The sequence below is a fragment of the Colobus angolensis genome, unplaced genomic scaffold (assembly GCF_000951035.1).
Source record: "Colobus angolensis palliatus isolate OR3802 unplaced genomic scaffold, Cang.pa_1.0 Scaffold81, whole genome shotgun sequence".
Classification (NCBI taxonomy): Eukaryota; Metazoa; Chordata; class Mammalia; order Primates; family Cercopithecidae; genus Colobus; species Colobus angolensis.
In genome coordinates, this window is record NW_012121932.1 from 11,125,798 (window position 1) to 11,147,763 (window position 21,966).

Here is a 21,966-nt window from a genome sequence, read left to right on the forward strand (position 1 = left end):
AAAAAAAAAAAAAAATTAGCTCAGTGTGGAGGCTGGTGCCTGTAGTCCCAGCTATTTCAGGGGCTGAGGTGGGAGGACTGCTTTAGCCTGGGAGTTCCAGGCTGTAGTGAATCGCAATGGCGCCTCTGCCCTCCCGCCTGGGCAGTAGAGCGAGACCTTGTCTCAAAAAAAAAAAAAGAAGAAGAAGAAGCCCCAGCAGCCGCCACTGAGCTAAGAGGTAAGGTACTAAGTTGAAGGGGAGACAGAGTGGAGATAAGGATTTGGGTTTTTAGGTAGTAGTGACACAAGGATGTTCATAAGCTTAAAGGGAAAAGACCAACAAACAGACTAAACGTTTGAGAAAGAGACAGAGGAAAAAGCATATGGAGCAAAGCACAGAGGGCACAGAGTATGTGGCCAGCAGTGGTGGGGACGCTGCTAGCTTTCTCTGAAGTGGGAGAAAAGAAGACAAGGAGCGTTCCTTTCCCTGCGCTTTCTCAATCACACTGGCTGAAGAAGGACAGAGGGGCCCAGAGAGCAGCGAGGGTGTCCAATCACTGTTCTTGGGCCTGGAAACTGTTGGGGCTGTGGACTCCAGAGTACTGAAGGACTGCTGGACAGAGCCTATGGCTCCGTCTGAGCCTGTAAATCATAAATCCACCTGGTCAACGAGCAAAGGCCTCAAAGTTTCTGAGTTAATTGTTTTTGACCTGGGCATCAGGATTTTTTTTTTTTTATTTTTTAGACAGGGTCTTGCTCTGTAGCCCAGGCTGGAGTGCAGTGGCGCGATCTCGGCTCACTGCAAGCTCAGCTTTCTGGGTTCACGCCATTCTCCCGCCTCAGCCTCCTGAGTAGCTGGGACTACAGGCGCCCGCCACCATGCCCGGATAATTTTTTTTTTTTTTCAGCCACCCCCGGGATAATTTTTTGTATTTTTTTAGTAGAGACGGGGTTTTGCCGTGTTAGCCAGGATGGTCTCGATCTCCTGACCTTGTGATCCGCCCGCCTCAGCCTCCTAAAGTGTTGGGATTACAGGCGTGAGTCACCGCGTCCAGCCACATCAGGCATTTTTAAAGCTCCCTGAGTGAGTCTAACATGGAGCCATGGTTGAGAACCATTGGGGTTAAGAAGTGAATTGAGACGTATGGAGACTAAATCTCCAACCCTGGGTGGGAGGACAAGGAGAGGCTCTGCTGCCCTGGCTGGACTAGTGGGGCCCTGTTTGGGCTGTTGACATCCCTCAGTCATAGGAGGATGAATTCCTGCCTTGTTCCTTTGGCTGGATCTGAATTCTTCCCCAACCTCCTGACCTAACTGAAAGCATACAGAGCTTCCCAGACAGACCATCAGCCCCTAGGGTGACAGCGAAAGGCCAGATTCAGGAATGTGATATTAATTATGACAAACAATATGTTCTCCCACTTAAGAACTAAGCCTGGTTGGCTGAGCACGCATGTCTGTGAGAGTGTGTGTGTGTGTGTGTGTGTGTCCAGGGCTGCCTATTCAACTGAAAAACAAAAGCGGCTCTGAGTCTGAAGCTAAAGTTTAACAAGTGACCAAGATGACTCATGCTGCTTGGCTGCAAAGGCCACAAGGCTGCCACCCCCAGTGGGGCAGGGCCTGGGTGGGAAGAGTCACAGGTACAGAGGCTCCTGTGACATTCCCACTCTGCCCCTGTATAGACTGCCTTTGGGGCCAACCAAATATTTTGTGAAAATTAAGACAAATGGCCAGGCGCAGTGGCGCACACCTGTAATCCCAGTACTTTGGGAGGCCGAGGCAGGCAGATCACGAAGTCAAGAGATCGAGACCATCCTGGCCCACATAGTGAAACCCTGTCTCTACTAAAAATACAAAAATAGGCAGGGCATGATGGCTTATGCCTGTAATCCCAGCACTTTGGGAGGCTGAGGTGGACTAACATGGTGAAACCCCGTCTCTACTAAAAACATAAAAACTTAGCTGGGTGTGGTGGCAGGCGCCTGTAAGTCCCAGCTACTCAGGAGGCTGAGGCAGGAGAATCCGCTTGAACCCAGGAGGCGGAGATTGTGCCACTGCACTCCCCACTGGTGACAGAGCAAGACTCCATCTCAAAAAAAAAAAAAAAAAAAAAAAAAGAAAAAAAGGCAAAAGAAACCAAAAAAAAAAAAAAAAAAAAAAAGAATAAAGTCCAGAATTCTTCACACAGTGCCGGAGCCCTGCGTGATCTGGCCACTGCCCCCTCTCCACTCTCAGCCTTTGCACTAACTGCTCCATGTTTGCCCCAGTCCTACCACTACTTTGCAAGTCCCCTGCCCCAGTGCTATGCACTTCCTAGCCAAAGGACCTTTATTCATCTCCTTCCTGCAGCCTAGAACCCTCTTCCCCGCCCTCTTTCCCAGGAGAGGAAAGAGTGCCTATTTGTTCTCTGCTGTTTCCTGGCATGAAGAAGACACTTGACAAATATTTAAATGAGCAAGTGGGCTATGAAAGTTCTTCCTGATTCTGAAAAATGAGTATGTCAGATAAACCACAGGTTTCCTCACTCCTGTAAGCTTCCACAACCAACCAACAGTACTTCAATCTACCACCATTCAACACCATGAGCCCACCTCCTACTGTACTTGTAAATTAAGAACCTAGCACACCTTACTAGAACGTCATCCTCCTTTCAGAGTAGATGATAGCAAGTTACCAGTGTTCTAGAAGCAAGATTATAGAGAACACCAATCCTGGGCATGACAGATATCCAGAAAACTCAAAAGGGCCCAAGTGCTGTGTTTTCAGCAGATGGTGGGGTATTGGGGTCACCCAGGGAAGAAAGTCACTAAGAGTTTCAAAGATTAGCCCCAAGTCTGGTATTTTTCTGAAACAAAGGGTTTCAAAGGTTAGCCCCCAAAGTACTGGTGTTTTTCTGAACAATGGTAACATGACTCATTTATGGCAACTATATTTTTTATAGCCTCAAAATAACTCTTTGGAGTCATGCTACATATAATAAGGCACACTAAATAATCCACTTCTGCTGCCCCCCATAGGTTTCCCGGCACCTCCACTCCTGGTTCCCATGACGACCCAGAAGGGGCCTCTCAGACCTGGTATCAGACCTGATAGCAGCGTGAGGGCCAGCTCCACAGGGAGGGCAGCTGTCACACATCACTACAATTCTGGGCCAGGGGGATCTTTGGCTTCCAGGAGCTACAGAGCTCCCCAGAGAGTTAATGTACTTCAAAACAGAGGAAAGAACAGGAAAGGCTGGCGGGTCATCTTTGAATCAGAAGCCATTTTTGCCTTACCTTCTAAGTTTTCAGTGGAGAGGGAAAGGCAAAAAAAAGCAAGCAAACTCTTCACAGCTGAAGAAACTTGTTCAGATTCTTTCAGAGCTCCTCCGAGTTGCTTGTGAAGCCCACCAAGCCAATTCTCATCCATCTTGTTTCCGTGATTGTGGAAGGGAATAAGACTGAATGGCATGAAACAGCTTCAGGACTTTCTGCCTCACCTCCAGCTTTAAATCAAACCTTTAATGCTGCTTAGAGGGAAAAATTTTTCTTAGTAAATTAAAAAATGGAATTGATTCACCAGAGGGGGAAAAAACCCACTGAGTAAATATATTTGAGGCTTATGTAAATACATCTCAGAGCCTGTTTCAAGGGAAAGCAGCTTGCTTACTGAGTTTAATTATAATGCTCTTTGGTTTCAAAAATAAGACAAAAAAGCTAGAAGTCAGGTGTAACAGGGAAGGAAATGAAAAGATGAGCACTGAGATGGAATTGTTAGCTCCAGGCATGGCTGAAATACACGTGATGAGATACAAAAATGGCACATTGTCGTTATTGTTGAGGACAGTCCTGACACACTGTCAAGTGTCCCCTCCAAAAATGATACTAAGTGGCACGGCAGTTCCAACTCCGGGCCAGGTATCCTGAGGTTTCCAAATGTACAGAGATCTTTAAATTGCATCGAATATTAAACAGAGATAATGGCATCTCCTAGCAAGATGAGAGTGGTCTTCCAGGCTCAAATATACTGAGATGAGATGAACTGCCCTCAAATGTTAAAATGCCAAGGAACCCAGTGGGGTGATGTGAGCAGAAAACAAGATATTTTGAGGCTGGGAAAATATCCTGAGTACAATGCTGAAGAGCAAAAATATGTGAAAGGAAATAGGAAGGAAGCAAAACTCTTAAAGGGAGTAGTAGAGGGGACCCTGGCCAGGCTGGTGGGCAGGGAAACTGCAGAGAAAGCCTTCTGACTGCACAGAAGCCTGGAACACAATCTACAGAAGCACAGAGTTTCTCCAAACACCGAAGTGAGGACAGCTCGCAGTAGCTCAACGCAGATCACAGGTGAAAGCTGACTGGAATGTAGAAAGTCCCCAGGCTCCGCATCATAATTCAGGCGATAAAGTGAATTACTGAAGGCGATAAACCTGTCCTAATCTGCTTGCAGATCTAGTCTGTCCAGCGCATACAGTACTGGCCAGCGTAGTGATTTCTAGATTTCTAGAAAATCTAGACTTCGGATTTCCTTTAAAAAAAAAAAAATTTAATACAAACAATCCCACAGTACTTATTGTCATCTTGTAATAACAAAAGGGTAATCAAAACAATATGAATAAATGTTCATATTGGACAAAGGACACCTAAAAACAAACTATATCCTTCTCAACAATTTCTCACTTCATTGATCATTTCTAGTTGGAGACACTGTGTAGCTGAGTAATATTATCTCCTTTTAGCATGATCCAACCCAGTTGTTTTCTTAACTTTGTTTTAGAATAAATCTCTTCTGCATCAACTAATACAAAGTTCATATACTCATCAAAACCAATGATACAGCCTTCTATCCAGATATTCACTTGCTCATAGAGCCATACCTGAATCTGGGATCTATTTTGCAAGAATCTGAAGATGAGATTGATGGGCTCTGTCATAGCTTTCTGCACTTTCTGGCCCTGACCACAGTACACCATGATGGAATTTCCCAGATTTCTGATTTCTTAGAAAAACTGCAAAATCTGGCCAAAATTTCTCTCTCTACTTATTCTACAAATGTTTACTGAGCGTTCACTCTGTGCCAAGTATTCCAGGCCCTAAGGATACAATAGTGGGGAAAAATAAAATCCTTGATGTTATGGAGTATACATACTAGTGAGAACGGCAAACAATAAATAAACGCATGTGACAGGTGGTGGTAAATCCTGTAAAGAAACCAGAGCAGGGTGAGGGGAGTGAGAGTTTCTAGGGGAGCGCTAGGAAACGCAGGGCAGTCTGGGAAGGTCTCCCAGCTCCTGCGTGGTGACATCCAGCTAGAGTGAGGTGACTTCCTGGCTTGTGGTTCCTCCTCCTCGTTTGTGGCTTCCTCCTCACACAGTGCATGCTCTCTGGTTTGCCACAGTCCCCACTGCTCTCTCTTGTTACCTCCTCCTGGCCTATTTTACTCGTTTATGTGGCCTCTGTAGGCATCGGAGTTTTTGCCCCCAGAGTTAATCCTTCCCTAGACGTGTCTGGATTAGTCAAGGTTCTCTACAGGGACAGGACTAATAGGATAGATGTATATATGAAAGGGAGTTTATTAAGGAGTATTGATTCACACGGTCACAAGATGAAGTTCCACAATAAGCTGTCTGCAAGCTGCGGAGCCAGGAAGCCCGTCCGAGTCCCCAAACCCCAAAAGCAGGGAAGCCAACAGTGCAGCCTTCAGTCTGTGGTCAAAGGCCCAAGAGCCCCTGGCAAACCACTGGTGTAAGTCCAAGAGTCCAAAAGCTGAAGAATTTGGAGTCCAATGTTCAAGGGCAGGAAGCATCCAGCACAGGAGAAAGATGAAGTCGGGAAGACTCGGCAAGTCCTGTCCTTCCATATTCCTCCGCCTGCTTTTATCCTGGCCACGCTGGCAGCTAATTAGATGGTGCCCACCCAGAATGAGGGTGGGTCTGCATCTCCCAGTCCGCTGACTCAAATGTTAATCTCCTTTGGCAATACCCTCACAGACACACCCAGGAACAATACTTTGTATCCTTCAATCCAACCAAGTTGATACTCAGTATTAACCATCACACCCTCCAACTCTGGATACCCAGGATCCAGCAGAGAAAGGAGACACTGCTCCCAAGCAGACATGCAAAACAAGTCAGAGCAAATGGAATTTGAGGAAATATGAGCCTAAGCCAAGTCTGAAGGGGATGGGAGGACCACTCCAGGCATTGTCCTGTTAAATGATGGAGAAACACAGTTTCTGAGTCCTGAACACGTGTACAGAAGGGGCTCCAGATGCAACTGGGGAGGGATCCCCAGGTCTCTCTCCCACTATAGAGTGGAAGGCTGGGGTCCCAGGTGGCAGAGCATCAGGGACCAAGGCTGAACAAGAATGCAGACCAAAGTAACCAGGTACTGGGTCATGAAGCCAGAGAACACATCCCAGGGCTGCTTAGCTACCCTATGGGACCCCTGAGGGAGGCACAAAGAGGCCTCCCGGAGCAGAAGGAGAGGGTAAACCAAAGTGCTCCACTTTCAAGGAGCAGGTTTGGGGCAAGGTATGGAGTGGCTTCATCCCATTCCCTAAGCCAGCAAGAAATGCCCCCTGTAACTTTACAAGGTGACTATGGGGGTACAGGGAGCACTGTGGGGAAAATAGACTGCACTCTGTACAGGGAAGACCCAATCCACTTCTGCCAGGTGGGGAGAGATTGCCCAGCCCGATGTCAGCAAGAACAGCTGAGACAACAAGAGGGAGGTGACACAGCAACCACAGGGCCAAGAGAAAGCACTAGAGAGAGAACAGTGTCTGCAAAGGACTTGTTAGATGGGACTTGTTTCCATTCCTCAGGTTCATAGCCTCTTAGAAGGGCGTCACCTGTCCTTTCTCCCATGAGCAGGTGCTATGGGTTTGCTTCCAGAAGGACCAGCCTTTTCTGGGAGCATCCTGCTCTATTCCTTGGATGGCGGGAGCCAGCCTACTGAAGAACTGAGGGTGTACGTCTCCCAGCCAGTGCCAGATGCTGCTGCCAGGGCTTCCAGTAAATGCCCAGAGCTGCCCTGAATGTGACAGAGGCCTTAACACAGCCTGTAACCTCACGCTTCCTACTTCTGCACCAGCCTGTCTCCACCTTTTTCTCTTCAACCACATCCCCAAGAGAGCACGCATAGGCTCCCTTGAGCCTTGGGGACTGGAATATTGCATTACTGATGCTTGATCAACTGCATTGTCTTCAGATCTCTTTTAGTTGTCCCCTTTAAGAACCATCCACAAGTGCTGGAACTAATGGCTGAGGCGGGGCAGCAGGGTACACCTAATAAGTCAGAGAGAGCTGAAGAAACCCAAGACTCACGGCCAGTCTGTGACAGAGAAATTGTCCTTAGGCCCTGGGATAATGTCTGCAAAACTGAAGCCACAGGCAGAGAGCGGAGCTGGTAGGTGTGAAGTCAAGTCCTAACACTGGGGTCTGTGAAAGCTGTTAAAATAATTATCCCCTAGAATGCAAAACAGATTCATTTTAACAAGCAACCCTCTCAGTAGGAATCAGAAACACTCTAAGACTTGATTTTCAGGCCCAAACCTCAGGCAGCCCAGCTGAGCTGGAGCTCAGAGAGCATGCCCTGGCCTGGGACCACCTGCCACCTCTCATAAGGTTCAGAGGGTGTCTTCGTGGAGATTCAGGCTCACTGGCAATTTTGCACTTTTCTTACAAAGTGAGGAATAGTCAGGCCACCTCTGAGTAGGTGAAACTGGAGAGCACTGACAAAATTCTCTTCTGGCAAAAAGAAGTCTGCCCTGGCAGAAGGAGCCCAGCATGCCTGTAAGGTAAGATTCTTAGCCTTTCCTGTGCATTGTGAAAGAAAAGTGGAACCTTGGGACCCCAAACTCATTATGGTAAAGGAAAATTTAAACTTGGGAATTGAGTTGCCCAAAAACTACCTTTCTTTTGTTCCCAAACAGATAGTTGTAATTTCACAGGCTTGCTTTATCCTATGTAAAATGCAGATTTACTGAACACAAGAAAAATGCATAAATGACTTTTCCTCTACCCACTTCTTTTCACATGTAAAATGTAGATTCACGGCCAGGCGCGGTGGCTCAAGCCTGTAATCCCAGCACTTTGGGAGGCCGAGACGGGCAGATCACGAGGTCAGGAGATCGAGACCATCCTGGCTAACACGGTGAAACCCCGTCTCTACTAAAAAAATACAAAAAACTAGCCGGGCGACGTGGCGGGCGCCTGTAGTCCCAGCTACTCGGGAGGCTGAGGCAGGAGAATGGCGTGAACCTCGGAGGCGGAGCTTGCGGTGAGCTGAGATCCGGCCACTGCACTCCAGCTTGGGTGATAGCGAGACTCCGTCTCAAAAAAAAAAAAATGTAGATTCACTGAGCACTAATCAGAGCCTCACAAGAATGTAACCACTTGCCTCATTGCCTACCCTCTCCTTTTTTTTCTTCCCTCCTGCTTGCTCTTTCCTCTTTAAATGTTGAAGTTCCCAAAACCCTCTTTGGAAAAAGAACAGGTCACAGATCCTACTGTGACTTGTGTTTCTTTTTCCCAGATGTGTCCTCAACCTTAGCAAAATAAAACCTCAAATTGATTGAGACCTGCTGCGGTCACTTTTTGGTTTACAGGAGGGACCTCTTTGGCAAATGCTTCAGACTAAAAATAGGGCCATAAAAACAATTATACCGAAAGTTATCAAAATATGTTTATTAAAAAGTATAATAATGCTATGCTTTTCTATTAATGTCTTGAACAAAAGATTTGGAGAGGGGCCTGATAGACAACATAATTATGAAATGGCAGTGAGCAGATGTGGGGTTTTGGATATTTGCAGCAACTGTCATATGATATGAAAATCACCCCTGATTTCCATGACTGTACTTCATCTCCTGCAGTAATACTGCAAGGAGCTAAGTTAGTGAAGGTTTGTGGAACTCTCCACGCAAAGCAGAATTCTTTCGTGCTCCTGAAATAACGCGCAATATGCAATTCCTCCTGTAATCCACGACCTCATACTCTCATTAAAGTGGAAGTTGTTGTCCTGGACCCTTTGTTCAGAGTAGAAAGGAGATTGGTGTTAGTGTAACAAAACCAGAGGGCGAGGAGCACCAGGACCCAAAATTGAGGGAAAAGATGTGCCACAGAGAAAGGGAACCACCGCGGGTAGCAAAGTGAACTTCCCCTGAATCAGTTAAGCCCCCTGGATCGCATGGAGCTGTCATCTGCAGTTTTTCCCACCTGCCGGAGGCCTGACCCTGTGGTCTCCAGAATCAATGAGTAGATTTGGCCCTTTACGTTCCCTGAGGCTTCCCTGATTGCTCATTAAAAGTATCTGCTCAGTCCTAGTGAATTGATTTACTTTGCCACAGTCCTCGAAGGATGCTACAGATCAAAAGGTGTACAGGAAAGTGATCTTAAAGATGCTGACACTACTTCCAATTACTGACTAGTGACGTGCACACCAGGCCCCTGTTCCAGGAGTTCAGGCCTGGCTCCGTGGGGAAGCGTGGACTCACAGAGGAAAATCAATGTGCAAGATGCAGAAGAGAAGGCAACTGGATTTAGGTTGTTGCTGTTGGTTCCTTGTTTGCCTTTAGAGACATATGAAAAGGTCCAGTCATTCTTTTTACAAAACAGAAATACAGAATATAAAACTCTACTCAATAAATGCAACAAAAATGAAAAAGACATCCATTTCATAGAGGTGAAGAGAAAAATCAGGTCAATAGAGAAAAGGGGGTTAGAAGAGAAAAACACACACAAGCACAAACACACAGAGTATAAGACAGAGTGAAAAATAGATGGGTAAAGCAGGAGACAGAGAAAGAAACCCCGGCACTCACCAAACCCTTAAGGCAAAGCTCATCTCACTCATGAATCCCAGTGGAAAATAAACCACCCACTAGATTCAAAGTTTGGATAAACCTATTAGCAACGTGTTACTCAAAAAGCACTCTAATTTCTTTCTACATTCTGGAAGTCTCTGGTCCTCATTTAGGAAAGAAGAAAGTCTCTTGCTCCCCATTCCTGAAAGCAGCAAGCATGAAATTTCAGTTTTTAGAGACCAAGTTCTTCTACTTTTATATGTAGCATTGCTCATGTGGCCTCTGGGCCTATTTACACACAAAGACGATTCAAGTCCTGTTGCATTTTCACAACCATAGGCACAAATGATACCACGCCTTAGTGTTTCCCTACCTGTGGAGGCACTCAGGTAAGAACTGGATGGAGCTTGCATGGCAGGTAGAGTTAGCAGTTACTGCTGAGCCTGTGAGAGACAGGCTTACTCTGAGAGTCCTGCTGGGGTCCCCAGGATGCAATGAGCACTGTGTTCCTTTATCCACAGCCACCATCACAGGCTGAGGACAGTCTCCTTCATGACCTGTTCCCAGGACATCCTTCCACTGTCAAGGATCAGCCAGCACTTCCAACCCCCTTAATGTACCCACCCAGCAGTGTCAGCAACCTGGGGACAGACATGCAGACAAGCTGGTTTGCATGAAATTCTGAAATCTTTTGAAAATAGAGACACATAGGCAACCTCAGGATGGAATTTTTATTCTAAATGCCTGATCCAGCCTGATTGCCAAGAGTGATGCTGGCAAAGGAAAATGAAAAATACAAAAACCCTTGGATTTAGGCTATCTGTGTTTTCAAATGATTTAATAACGATGAAGGCAGAGGGTTTACATCAACAGATCAAAAGTGCAACAGACATTTATGGAGCCCGGCTAGGCACCAAGCACCATGGATATATCGATGTGTAAGACAGTCTCATGGAGCGCACAGTCAGGACTCCCAGGGTTATTAACATCCCCCTCCACCCATGGGAGCCCCCACTTCCTAGAGGACAAGGAACCAAGTGTCAACTCTCTACCCATTACAGCCACCTGACCAGCTGGCTTTGATTATATCTGCACTTTACAGCTGTGAAATCTGAGATGGGGAGGGCAGAGGTGCAACAAGAAGACTACCTGTGCATACTGAATTAGATGCTGCTAGTGGTAGATCAAGAAAGAGAGAGGAGGGGCCCTTGGCAAAGACATTTCCAGGAGCACTGCAAAGTGATGGATTTAGGAGAGGGGGAAAGATGCCAGGGCCATGGGGCTCAGAGGGAAGAGGTGGCCTTGGAGAGGGAGAGTGCAGGCTGGACCAGACCTGGGATCCCTCTCCATTTACATGTTGGGGTGTACCTGCCTTATTCTGTCTGTCCAGAGCCATGGCCATGCCCCTTCTTTTGGATAGTTCTCCCTGTGGTTTTAGAGAAGGTTCCCAGTCACAAGAGGCTCCCAACAACAAGAATGGGCCCCTGATCCAGGCTGGGCTAACCATATGGCACCTCACTGCCCTGGCTGCAGTAACTGGCTCAAGGAGTGGCAGAAGACCCAAACCATAACATCACAGTCCTTTTCTGAGATCAGTAAAACCAAAGCAGGTTTATGATTATACTGAGAGAAAGTTTGGAATCATTAGTGGTCCTGTTTCCTGCCAGATAGATCCTGTCTGCCATGGAAGAGAATGAAGCCAACCTGTAGATACCAACAGAGAAGAGAGATGGGGAGAGAGTGTGCCAGGAACATTTAGATCCCTGGAACCAGGCTTCGAGGCCAACAATGCCGTTCCCCTTCCATGATCTAGTTGGATAAGCCAGTAAATTCTCCTTTTCCTTAAGCTATTAATAGTTGGGTTGGACTTTGAAAGCCAGTGACCAAAGGAGTTCTGGTTGATATATGGGTATGACTTATTATAAGGCATTGCACAAAGCCAGAAATGGGTACTATATTCTTAGGACAAAGTCTATTTTAGTGGCCACAGAGGTCTCGAGATGCTCTGAAATGTGCATAGGCCAAAATGCAAGGGAGAGACACTGTGATGGAACGAGCAGTGGAGAGACTGGCTGGGTCCCTGCAGTTTCCTGAGTGATGTGCACCCTTGAGCATCCACTGGAAAAAGCACCCACAGACATGACCCACAGGGGACCACTTACAGCTTACTCCATCACCACATGGGGCAGCCCTGAGTCTGCCTCACACTCCAGTAAGACACTGAGTGTGGGTGGCCCTTGCTAGACATGGTGAGAACAGGCTCCACTGAGAAGATGGAGCAAGGAAAGGCTAGGATTGCCAGGAACAGCAACTTTAAAGAACTCTCCTCAGTGTGCCAGGAGGCCTAAGTGTTGTGGGAGGGCTTTCATTTGAGGGCTGTTTCAACAAAGGATTAGTCATTTAATTACTTAAGTGGAGGTAAAATCATACTGTCCTCCTTCAGGACTGAGCTGCCCAAAGAAAAGTCATATTCTACCAGAAAAAATTACTTGAAACAATTGGATCCTTGGCATTCAGCTTCCTCAATCTTTATTTTCCTAAAATATGTCCTCAAGGAAAGCCAGCTCCTGGGCTCTATGTAAGCATAACATCTGATGGTAGCCAAGAGACTCACACATTTAGGATGAAAATCTGGCTTAGCAAGGACAGTAGGGAGGAAGGGACAACACATAGCCCACCCTGACAGAAGCAGCCAGACTTTGGACCTGCTGGCAAATAGCCTCACACACCCAATATGAAGTGCGAACAAGGAGATCCACTGCCACGTGTTTTATACGAATGCAAGAGAGAAAATAACTCAAATGTCCATCCTTTGGAGACAGGATAAATCCACCACAGTGCACACTCACGACAGAGTGCAACACTTGGAATGGTTCACAGAGAACCAAGTTCTTTATAGACTGGTATGGAAAGATCTCCCAAATACTTTATTAAGTGAAATAACACCAAATAATGGCAAGGTACCAAACAGTGTTGATAGTGTGCTGCCTTCAATACAAGAAAGGGATATTTAGAATATGTACTTAGATTTGCTTGAATTTGCATAAAGAAACATGGAGGACATTTTTTGAGTGGCTGCAAGGCAGTGAGCAATGGAGTCAGTGGAGACAGTTGGGAAACAGACTTCACTGGGTGCTTTTCAGTTGCTTTAATTTTTATACTGTGTGTATTCAAAATAATGATGAAATAATAACACAGAACTCTATGAAAAAGACATCATTTTCATCATACAAATAAACTGTTTTTAAAAAACCCCAGCCTGGACAACACTGCAAAACTCTGTCTCTACAAAAAATACAAAAAAATTAGCTGGGTGTGGTAGTGCACGCCTATTGTCCCAGCTGCTCAGGAGGCTGAGGTGGGAGAATCACTTGAGCCCAGGAGAAGGAGGCTGCAGTGAGCCAAGATCGGGCCACTGCACTCCAGCCTGGGAGACAGAGCCAGGCCTTGTCTCAAAAAAAAAAAAATACATATATATACATATAAAAATATATATGAAGGTATGTATTTATTTATATTTATTTATTTATTTATATATAAAAACTTTTTTTAGAAACTCTTAGAGCAGATTACACTGTGCTGTGTTGTGCTCTGAAAAGCCAACAGAACATTTAACAAACGTTAATGTGTATCAGGCCCCAATTCAACAAGTGCCATGTGCTGCTCCCTTGTTCTTTGGGAATACACACAGTATGTCAAGTGGGAAATCTCTCCTCTTAATCTCTCACAATTTACCCACTGTTCAGAACCAGCCCTGACTCAGATCCCTCAGGCCACAGAGGCTGTTGCAACTCAGCCCCTAGCTCCCCACCCTGATGCTCTGGGTTATAGCCTTGGCGCTGTGAATCTTCTTTTCTACTGGCAGAGGCTCAGTCTGCACCTGGCTCCTTTCAGGAGGTTGGACTCCCTAGCCGCTTTCCGCTCTGTTCATTAAAAACCACCGCAGAGGCTGGGCTCCCCGGGGCAGCCACCACAGAGGCTGCCCCATTTGTTCTGATGTGAGCTGGATTCGGAGAGCTGGTCGGGTTCATTTCCTGTGCTTCCAGCCTCCGTCTCCATTGGCAGCACGCACTCACAATGGTAACGCTCAGGCCGCTTTTTGGAAACCCTCACTTCTCCTTGCTTCAAACTATTCAAAGAAAAATCCATCCAAGCCCATCGAGGAAAAGGTACTTATTAAATACCTTTCCCACAGTTAACTCATCTCCAACAAGAAGCTGTTTGGGGTGCACTTGAAGTTGTATGTCCCTGAGACACAGGCATAATTAGGTTAAACATGCAGCTGGAAGTAGAAAGGCACCACACTTACCCAGAACAAGAAAAGGTCAGAACGCTACCCCTCTGTGAGCCCTCACACAAAAGCTCGGGAAATGGAGGCTGTGGTTTTCAGGGAACCGGGCACACACTCGCATGTGGCACCCCAAATCATTCCCGCTGCTTGATGGTCACGCTCTGTGAGCTCTTTCTAGGGTATATTTGCTATATTCATTAAAGGAGAGAACATTGGAAGCATTTAAAATAAAACGCCTTGTGATTTTCAAAATCATGAACATTTCCAGCAGGTTGAAGAGAAAGGGCTTTCCCGGTTGCAATAAGAATGAAAAAAAGAGAAAACCTCCTGAAAAAAATAAAGAGGGGGCGGTTATGGGATCCATGTGATGCTGAGGTTTCTGTTTGTGTTGCCGATTTTCAGTAAGCAGCATTTGTTTCTTTTCTGTCTTCATTTCCAGTTCTGTATTTTGCAGCTGTCACTGTATGGTGGTTTGGAAACCCCTCAAATTCAATTCACAGCCGTGTTGTCCATAAAATGTAAGGATTGTCCAATTCAACACAGAAACTCCCATCTGTGAGGCCTTGGTATCAGGAGGGCTCACGAGATCAATAAAGCTCGTCTGCTACCAAGGAGAGCCTCGGTTTCTGACAATGGAGGCTAGAACTTACAAAACTAAATGAAATTATGTCTTAACCTCAACTGCCCCCAATTTAAAAGGAATATGATAAGGTCAGAAATGAAGGTTTCTGATTACAGGATCCCAGGCCTATGAAAGAATGCCTGGCTAGAAAAATAAGATTCTTGTTTTCTTACTAATTATAAAAGCACTTATTATGACAGCCCGTCATTCCATAGGACAAATTATGTCTACTTAAAGGTAACTGCAACAAAAACACGGTATAGCACAGATATCTACTCTACACCTGTAATCCTGGCTCCTTGCTCTAGCATTAAAGTGGTTAAATGAGCTGGCAAAATCTCTCATTAGGGGGAGCCAAGGGGTATTTCCATCATTTGGACCCACAGTGAAGGATATAGTCTCAAAAAACACAAACCCAGACAGACACATCAGGTACCTAATTCACTCAGTGAAGTCTCACAGCTTCATCTGATGTTTACTCATGACACATACACACCCACCCTCTCCCAAAACAAATAAGACTCTCCCCAGTTACTCACCTAGACCACCCTGACAAATGTCTGTGCGCGTGGCTCCACCAATGATAAACCGAGGGCTGGGACACAACTCCTGAAAGCAATTTGGAACAAAACACAAGTCACAAGGTGCTCAGTGACGGTGGCAGCCCGGGGAAAGGAACATCAGAGTCCCAGAGTGCACAGCGGGAAGAAACCCAGGAGATCGTCTACTGCCCATCACATTGTTTTGTTGCTGAGGACTCTGAAGCCCAGAGAGGAGACGAGCCCTGCCCACAGTCACATAGCCAGGGGTGAACAGAGCAGGAGCTGGAGTCCAGAGCCCCTGCCAGAACTAGTGTTTTCATTTTTTGTTTATTTTTTATTTATTTTATTTTATCTTATTTTATTTTATTTTATTTTATTTTTGAGACAGCATCTCGCGTTGTTGCACAGGCTGGAGTGCAGTGGCATGATCTCAGCTCACTGCAACCTCCGCCTCCCGGGTTCAAAGTGGTTCTCCTGCCTCAGCCTACCACATAGCTGGGATTACAGGCACGTGCCACCACACCTGGCTAATTTTTTTGTTTGTTTGTTTGTTTGTTTTTTGTTTTTTTGTATTTTTAGTAGAGACGGGATTTCACCATTATAGGCAGGCTGGTCTCGAACTCCTGACTTCAAGTGATCCATCTGCCTCGGCTTCCCAAAGTGCTGGGATTACAGGCATGAGCCACAGCACCCGGATAGGACGAGTGTTTTAATACTATATGTGTGGTGTGGGTGTGTGGGTGTGAAAAGGTGGTGAGGAACACGGAGGTAGGAGAAAGGCAAAGGCTGAGATAATATGTGATGAAAAATGATATCACCTATTCAGAAAACACCCCTATTTACATAAAGAGAAGATTAGACGAATATTTAGCATACTGCTGTGCACCCTGTGGGCACTCGTTAAAGTCTTGACTAAATGATAATGACCCCATGTGCTGATGGACACACTGAGGTGTCAGAAGTACCATGTGTCCTGAGAAGAGAACTCATCTCTGATACATTCACACACCTGACCTGCACTTACTTCCTCCACTCACCTATCTCAACCGGCATCTGCCTACAAGCAGTCTCATGGCTCTGGTGTTCTGTTGGGGCACAATGACTCATGCTTTAGTCATCCTTTCTTTGTTTACCCAGCAAGGATTTTTTGAGTGCCCATTTTGTATCCAGTACCCTTTGAACCATGGCAGGCAGGGGAAAGAGGGAAACATGGTGAAATGCAGAAAGAAAAGAAATAAACCACATAGTTCTTGGCCTCAAGGTGCTTGTGGTGTATATAGGAAACCAAGATTGACATTATGAAAAAGTCAGAGAAAAAGGCTAGTGCATAATAATAGAATGTAGGCTATATCCGCAAAAGGAGAAAAAACACAAAGAGAGAAAAATGAGAAGGGCCCAACAGGGATGATGGCTGCGAGATTTAGTGGGTGGGAGATGATGCCTGTCCGTTAGAAAGATAAGATGCAGGAGCAGTCTAGGTACTGGTTCCTAAAGAAGAGATGGGTCTACCTGTTCACCAGGCAAACTGCTAGGGGAAAAGGACAGGACCTCAAGGGACAAAATGGAAGTCAGCCTACATTTAATCAGAGGCATCTTGGGCTGCACTACATCAAAGACTGTCTGGTCACAGAGAGAGAGAATCATTTCGTTCTTACTTCATAGAGGTGAAGAAAGGGCAGATCAAAAAGGACCGGGAAGCAGGAGGGTGGGCTGAGGGCAGACGCTTGCGGTCTAGATGGAGCTGGCAACGGGGATTCGGGGATTCTGGGATTCTGTTGTGGGAGGTGGAGCCTTCCAGGTGGCAGCCCCATAGCCTCTATAAGGTGAGGGCTCCTGCTGAAATGGCAGAAACAGTTCCTCTGGGCTGATTTTTTTTTTTTTCAAGTATTAAAAAAATTTATGCCGGGTGCAGTGGCTTATGCCTGTAATCCCAGCACTTTGGGAGGCCAAGGCGGGCGGATCACCTGAGGTCAGGAGTTCGAGACCATCCTAGACAACATGGTGAAACCCCGTCTCTACTAAAAATACAAAAATTAGCCGGGCGTGGTGGTGCACCCCTATAATCCCAGCTACTCAGGAGGCTGAAGCAGGAGAATCCAGGAGGCGGAGGTTGCAGTAAGCCAAGATCACACCATTGCACTCCAGCCTGGGCAACAAGAGTGAAACTCCGTCTCAAAAACAACAACAACAACAAAAATTTATTTACCTGTTTTTCATTGAAAAATTAGTACATGAACATGAGAAAATCCCCAACAGTAAATAACGGTGTAAAACACACAATCCCTTCCACCTCGGAGTCCGCACTGGTAGTGTTTCTAAAGTGTCCCTCCAGAAACTGTCTTCTGATATAAAAGCACATCTATATACATACCCACATTCTTATCACGTATGTCTTGTACACGCATCTTTTCTTAGGACATAGAGAGCTCTGTAACTTCATTAAAAGTACCACACGTTATTTAGCTTGTTTATTTTGTTTCTATTTATTTATTTGTAAATAAAGGTTCTCCAGTGATGGACCTTTAGTTTTTCGTTTATTCATTTGCTTTCAGTCTTTTGCAATCTCTGGTAGCAACTTAAAGAGAAAGGTGGCACCAGCCAATCTGGGTGTTCTAAAAGTGTGTAGCTGCAAATGTGCACTCCAGGTGCTCAAGAGCTCCCAGTCTCCAGGCAGTCATTTTTTGGCAAATAAAAGGCAGAGAGATCTGAAAGAGTAATAAGTAAAAAGAAAGAGAAAAAATTTTTTAATTTTAATGTTGTTTTAAAAACAAAAGAAGGAAAAGGCTGTATTGTCAAGAGGGAAGAAAAGACAGCACACTCTATAGAGGTTTGGAAGAATCTCTTTTCTTAAAAACTCTCTTAAAATAGGTTTTTGGCTGGGTGTGGTGGCTCATGCCTGTAATCCCAGCACTTTGAGAGGCCAAAGCAGGTGGATCACCTGAGGTCAGGGGTTCCAGACCAGCCTGGCCAACAGGGCAAAACTCTGTCTCTACTAAAAATACAAAAATTAGCCAGGTGTGGTGGTGGGCACCTGTAGGTCCAGCTACTCCGGAGCTGAAGCAAGAGAATCACTTGAACCTGGGAGGCAGAGGTTGCAGTGAGCCAAGATTGCACAACTGCACTTTAGTCTGGGCAACAGAGTGAGACTCTGTCTCAAAAAATAAATAGATAAATAGGTTCCTGTTCTTCATTCTCCATTCATCTGTCAGTCTCCTGAAATCTGACTTCTACATCCATAGCTTCATGAAACTCCTCTCATCCATGTCACCAATAACTAACTTCTCTTTGGATTTGGTACCGTTGGCTATTCCTCTCTAAAAGTTCTGCTCCCTTGACTTCCATATCCTTACTCACGCTTGATTTTCTCCTCGCCTCTCTGAGCATTTCTTCTCAGTCTCTTCCATGCATTCCTCCACTGTGCTTGCCCCTAAGTACCAAGGAACCCCTGGCTCTTGGTCCTGAACCCTCTGAGATTATCCCATTTCATACAGCAGTAACACCCCCTAAGTATTTTTGCTCGGTGACATCATTCAACCCCATGGCTTCAACTATTAACCACAGAATATGCTGATGCTTCCAGAATAACTCCCTGAGCTGTATCTTCAATTACTCGTGTCACAATGCTCATAAGATAGAATTTCATTAGATTCATATCTAATAAGCTTCCCAAGTTCTATTAAAATGTTGAGTTTGGGTTGGAAGACAGAGTGATTGGCAAAGGCTACAGACAACTGAAAGTGAAATATACAGAATGGTGCTAAGTGGTTTGTAGGTAGATGGAATGTCCATTTTACTATGTGGTATTCAGTATAATTCAAAAATGTCCCCACCCCAGAAAAACACATACACACACACCAAAAAATGTCATGACTAACATGTTACATGAATCTTTCAGGGACCACAGAAAGTCCCCAACTTTGGGCTGGGCATGGTGGCTCACGCCTGTAATCCCAGCACTTTGGGAGGTCAAGGTGAACTGATCACTTGAGATCAGGAGTTTGAGACCAGCCCGGTCAACATGGTGAAATCCCATCTCTACAAATAAAAATGCAAAAACTAGCTGGGCATGGTCTTCTCTCCATTCCTAAGTTACTATTGAAGCACAGATCAGAGATACAAAGTAATTGGCAGTCAGAGAGGTTTTAAAGAGGCAGAATTCTGTAAAGAGGCAGCCTCACACCTACCCACACTTGGAACCCTTTTTTAATCTTTCCTAATAACAATGGTGTCTTTTTAGTAATACTGTTTTCTATTACTCAAGCGAGGATTTCAAAACACTCCATAAATGCAAATTACTCTAACCTAGGATCAACCTCTGATGACCAGGCCTAAGGAAATACAGGTATCAGTTAAGAATCCAAGGCAGTAAGTGACTGAAACCCACACTGTCTCAGTGATGCTGACTACTTGGCCACACTGCTCTCCCAGAGCGTTACCCATGTCTGATAGCTTTGGTTTGCACTTTAGGAGGTCTGGTTTTTAGACCCCCAGAGATGCTGCCATCTTCATCATCATCACCTTCAAGGATAGCCACATTGCTTGACCCAGAACTTCCATCCCTCTGTGATCTGGCCCCACTGGATGTTTCCAGCTTTGTCTGTCAGTTTCCCACAGCGAGTGATTATGACTCTCCTCCCATCACAACGGACTCCCGCCTTCCTCTGAATACATTTGCTCCCAATGCACTGCCACAACCCAGTGCCTCTGCCCACACCTGCGCCTTCTCTTCAGTCTCTCTCCTGATTCTCTTCCAACAATCCCAACTCAAATGTCTCCAGTAATTAACCTGCCCCAATTTCACTGTCAAATTTAACTGCTTCTTCCTCTGAACTCCCATGAATTTTGTTCATATTTCTACTTATTTCGCCCTCTGGATATTCTGTCTTGTAATAATAGCTAGATTTCCTCATTCAAGCCTCCCAAAAAACAGTGAAGTGGGTAATATTATTATCCCTATTTTATGGATGAGAAAACTGAGTCTTGGGGTGGTTAGTAACTTCTCCATGGTTCCTCAGCTAGCAAATGGCACAGAGGGGACCAGAAACCTGATCTACCTGACGCACGAGCTCATGCTCTTAACCACTCTGCAGCCTGCCAGCTGTCCATATGTCTCTCCCTGATGAGCCAAAGCTCCACAAAGACTCCTCTCCAGCACCTGAACACAATCAGCACGCAATAAATCATGGCTAAACTGAAAACTCCAGATTCACTAATTCAAGACATAGCAGCTGAAGAAAGAGTGGCTCCAAGCTGAGGCCTCTCACCTTCATCCTTATCCTAACCTCCCAACAATTCATCCCCTTGACATTTCTCTTGAACTGGGTCCTTACTATGCAGCTGACATCACTTCATTGCTGTCTTGCTGTATTTCTCCTTAAGATCAATAAACCACTTAATTGCCAAAAAGTGGACACTTCAGGGAAGAATATCATTGACTGCGCTGCACCAGGGCCCACTCATGCTGGGCATTCCTCAAACCACAGGACCTGGGCTGGGCATTGACCAAGCACAGAGGGGAAGTCAGAAAATAAGGAGGTAAAAATCTGCCTGCTAAGAACACCCCCTGATCTCACATAGCCAACCATGCTGTTTGTGATAGGATTGTTCTTGCCCAACCCTAAATAGTCTCAGGATTGTGAATAACCAAAAGCTCATCCTGAGAACCTATGCTTGACCTTGAGCCCTTCCTCTGGGCAAACTTGTCCTGAAACCCTTGGGACAAGAGCTCCAGCAAATCTTTGCTCAATTGCTTATGAATAGGCAGAAACACCCAGCAGGGACAAGATGTCAAATGGTGTGATTTCAGAAAACATCTAAGTATCAAGTTTTATTTTATTATTGAAAGGACAAAAACATGTGTACATATATGTTCAGCACATCTCATCTCCTTTCCCACAAAGGCCGGTAGAAGTTAACGTCTGTGTGGGAACCAGGATCATAGGAGTCATATTTAGTCAGCTGACTTAAAGCCCCCAACACTGAAGAAGTACAAAATCACCCTCAAAAGCAGCAATGAAACAAAAAAGCAAATGACACAATTAAAAATAGGCAAAGGAGATGGGCGCAGTAGCTCACACCTGTAATCCCAACACTTTGGGAGGCCAAGGCAGGTGGATCACTTGAGACCAGGAGTTTGAAACCAACCTGGCCAACATGGCAAAACCCAGTCTCTACTAAAAATACAAAAAATTAGCCAAACGTTGTGGTGGAAGTCTGTGGTCCCAGCTACTTGGGAAGCTGGGACATGAGAATCACTTGAATCCGGGAGGCAGAGGTTGCAGTGAGCTGAGATCACGCCACTGCAGTCCAACCTGGGCAACAATGTGAGACTCTGCCTTCAAAAAAAAAAAAAGGCAAAGGACTTGGATACACGTTTCTCCAAAGATGATCTATAAATGGTCAATAAGCACATGAAAAGATGCTCGCCATCACTGATCTTTGGGGAAACACAAATCAAAACCACAATAAGGTATCACCTCACACCCATTAGGATGGCTACTATCAAAAAACAGAAAATGGTTGGCACAGTGGCTCACGCCTATAATCCTAGCACTTTGGGAGGCCAAGGTGGGCAGATCACCTGAGGTCAGGAGTTCAAGACCAGCCTGGCCAACATGGCAAAACCCTGTCTCTACTAAAAATTTAAAATTTGCTGGGCATGGTGACGAGTGCCTGTAATCCCAGCTACTCAGGAGGCTGAGGCAGGAGAATCACTCGAACCTGAGGGGCAGAGGTTGCAGTGAGCC

The 21,966-nt window shown here is 45.6% G+C and overlaps 1 protein-coding gene across 1 annotated transcript in view; it reads right to left on the reverse strand.

Annotated features, from left to right (window-relative positions):
* Positions 1-21,966, reverse strand: part of CAPN8 (calpain 8) — a 78,418-nt gene that overhangs the window by 51,083 nt on the left and 5,369 nt on the right. The window contains exon 2 of the mRNA XM_011929493.1: positions 15,218-15,287. Coding sequence (XP_011784883.1) covers positions 15,218-15,287 — 70 coding nt within the window. The remainder of the gene's footprint in view (positions 1-15,217; positions 15,288-21,966) is intronic.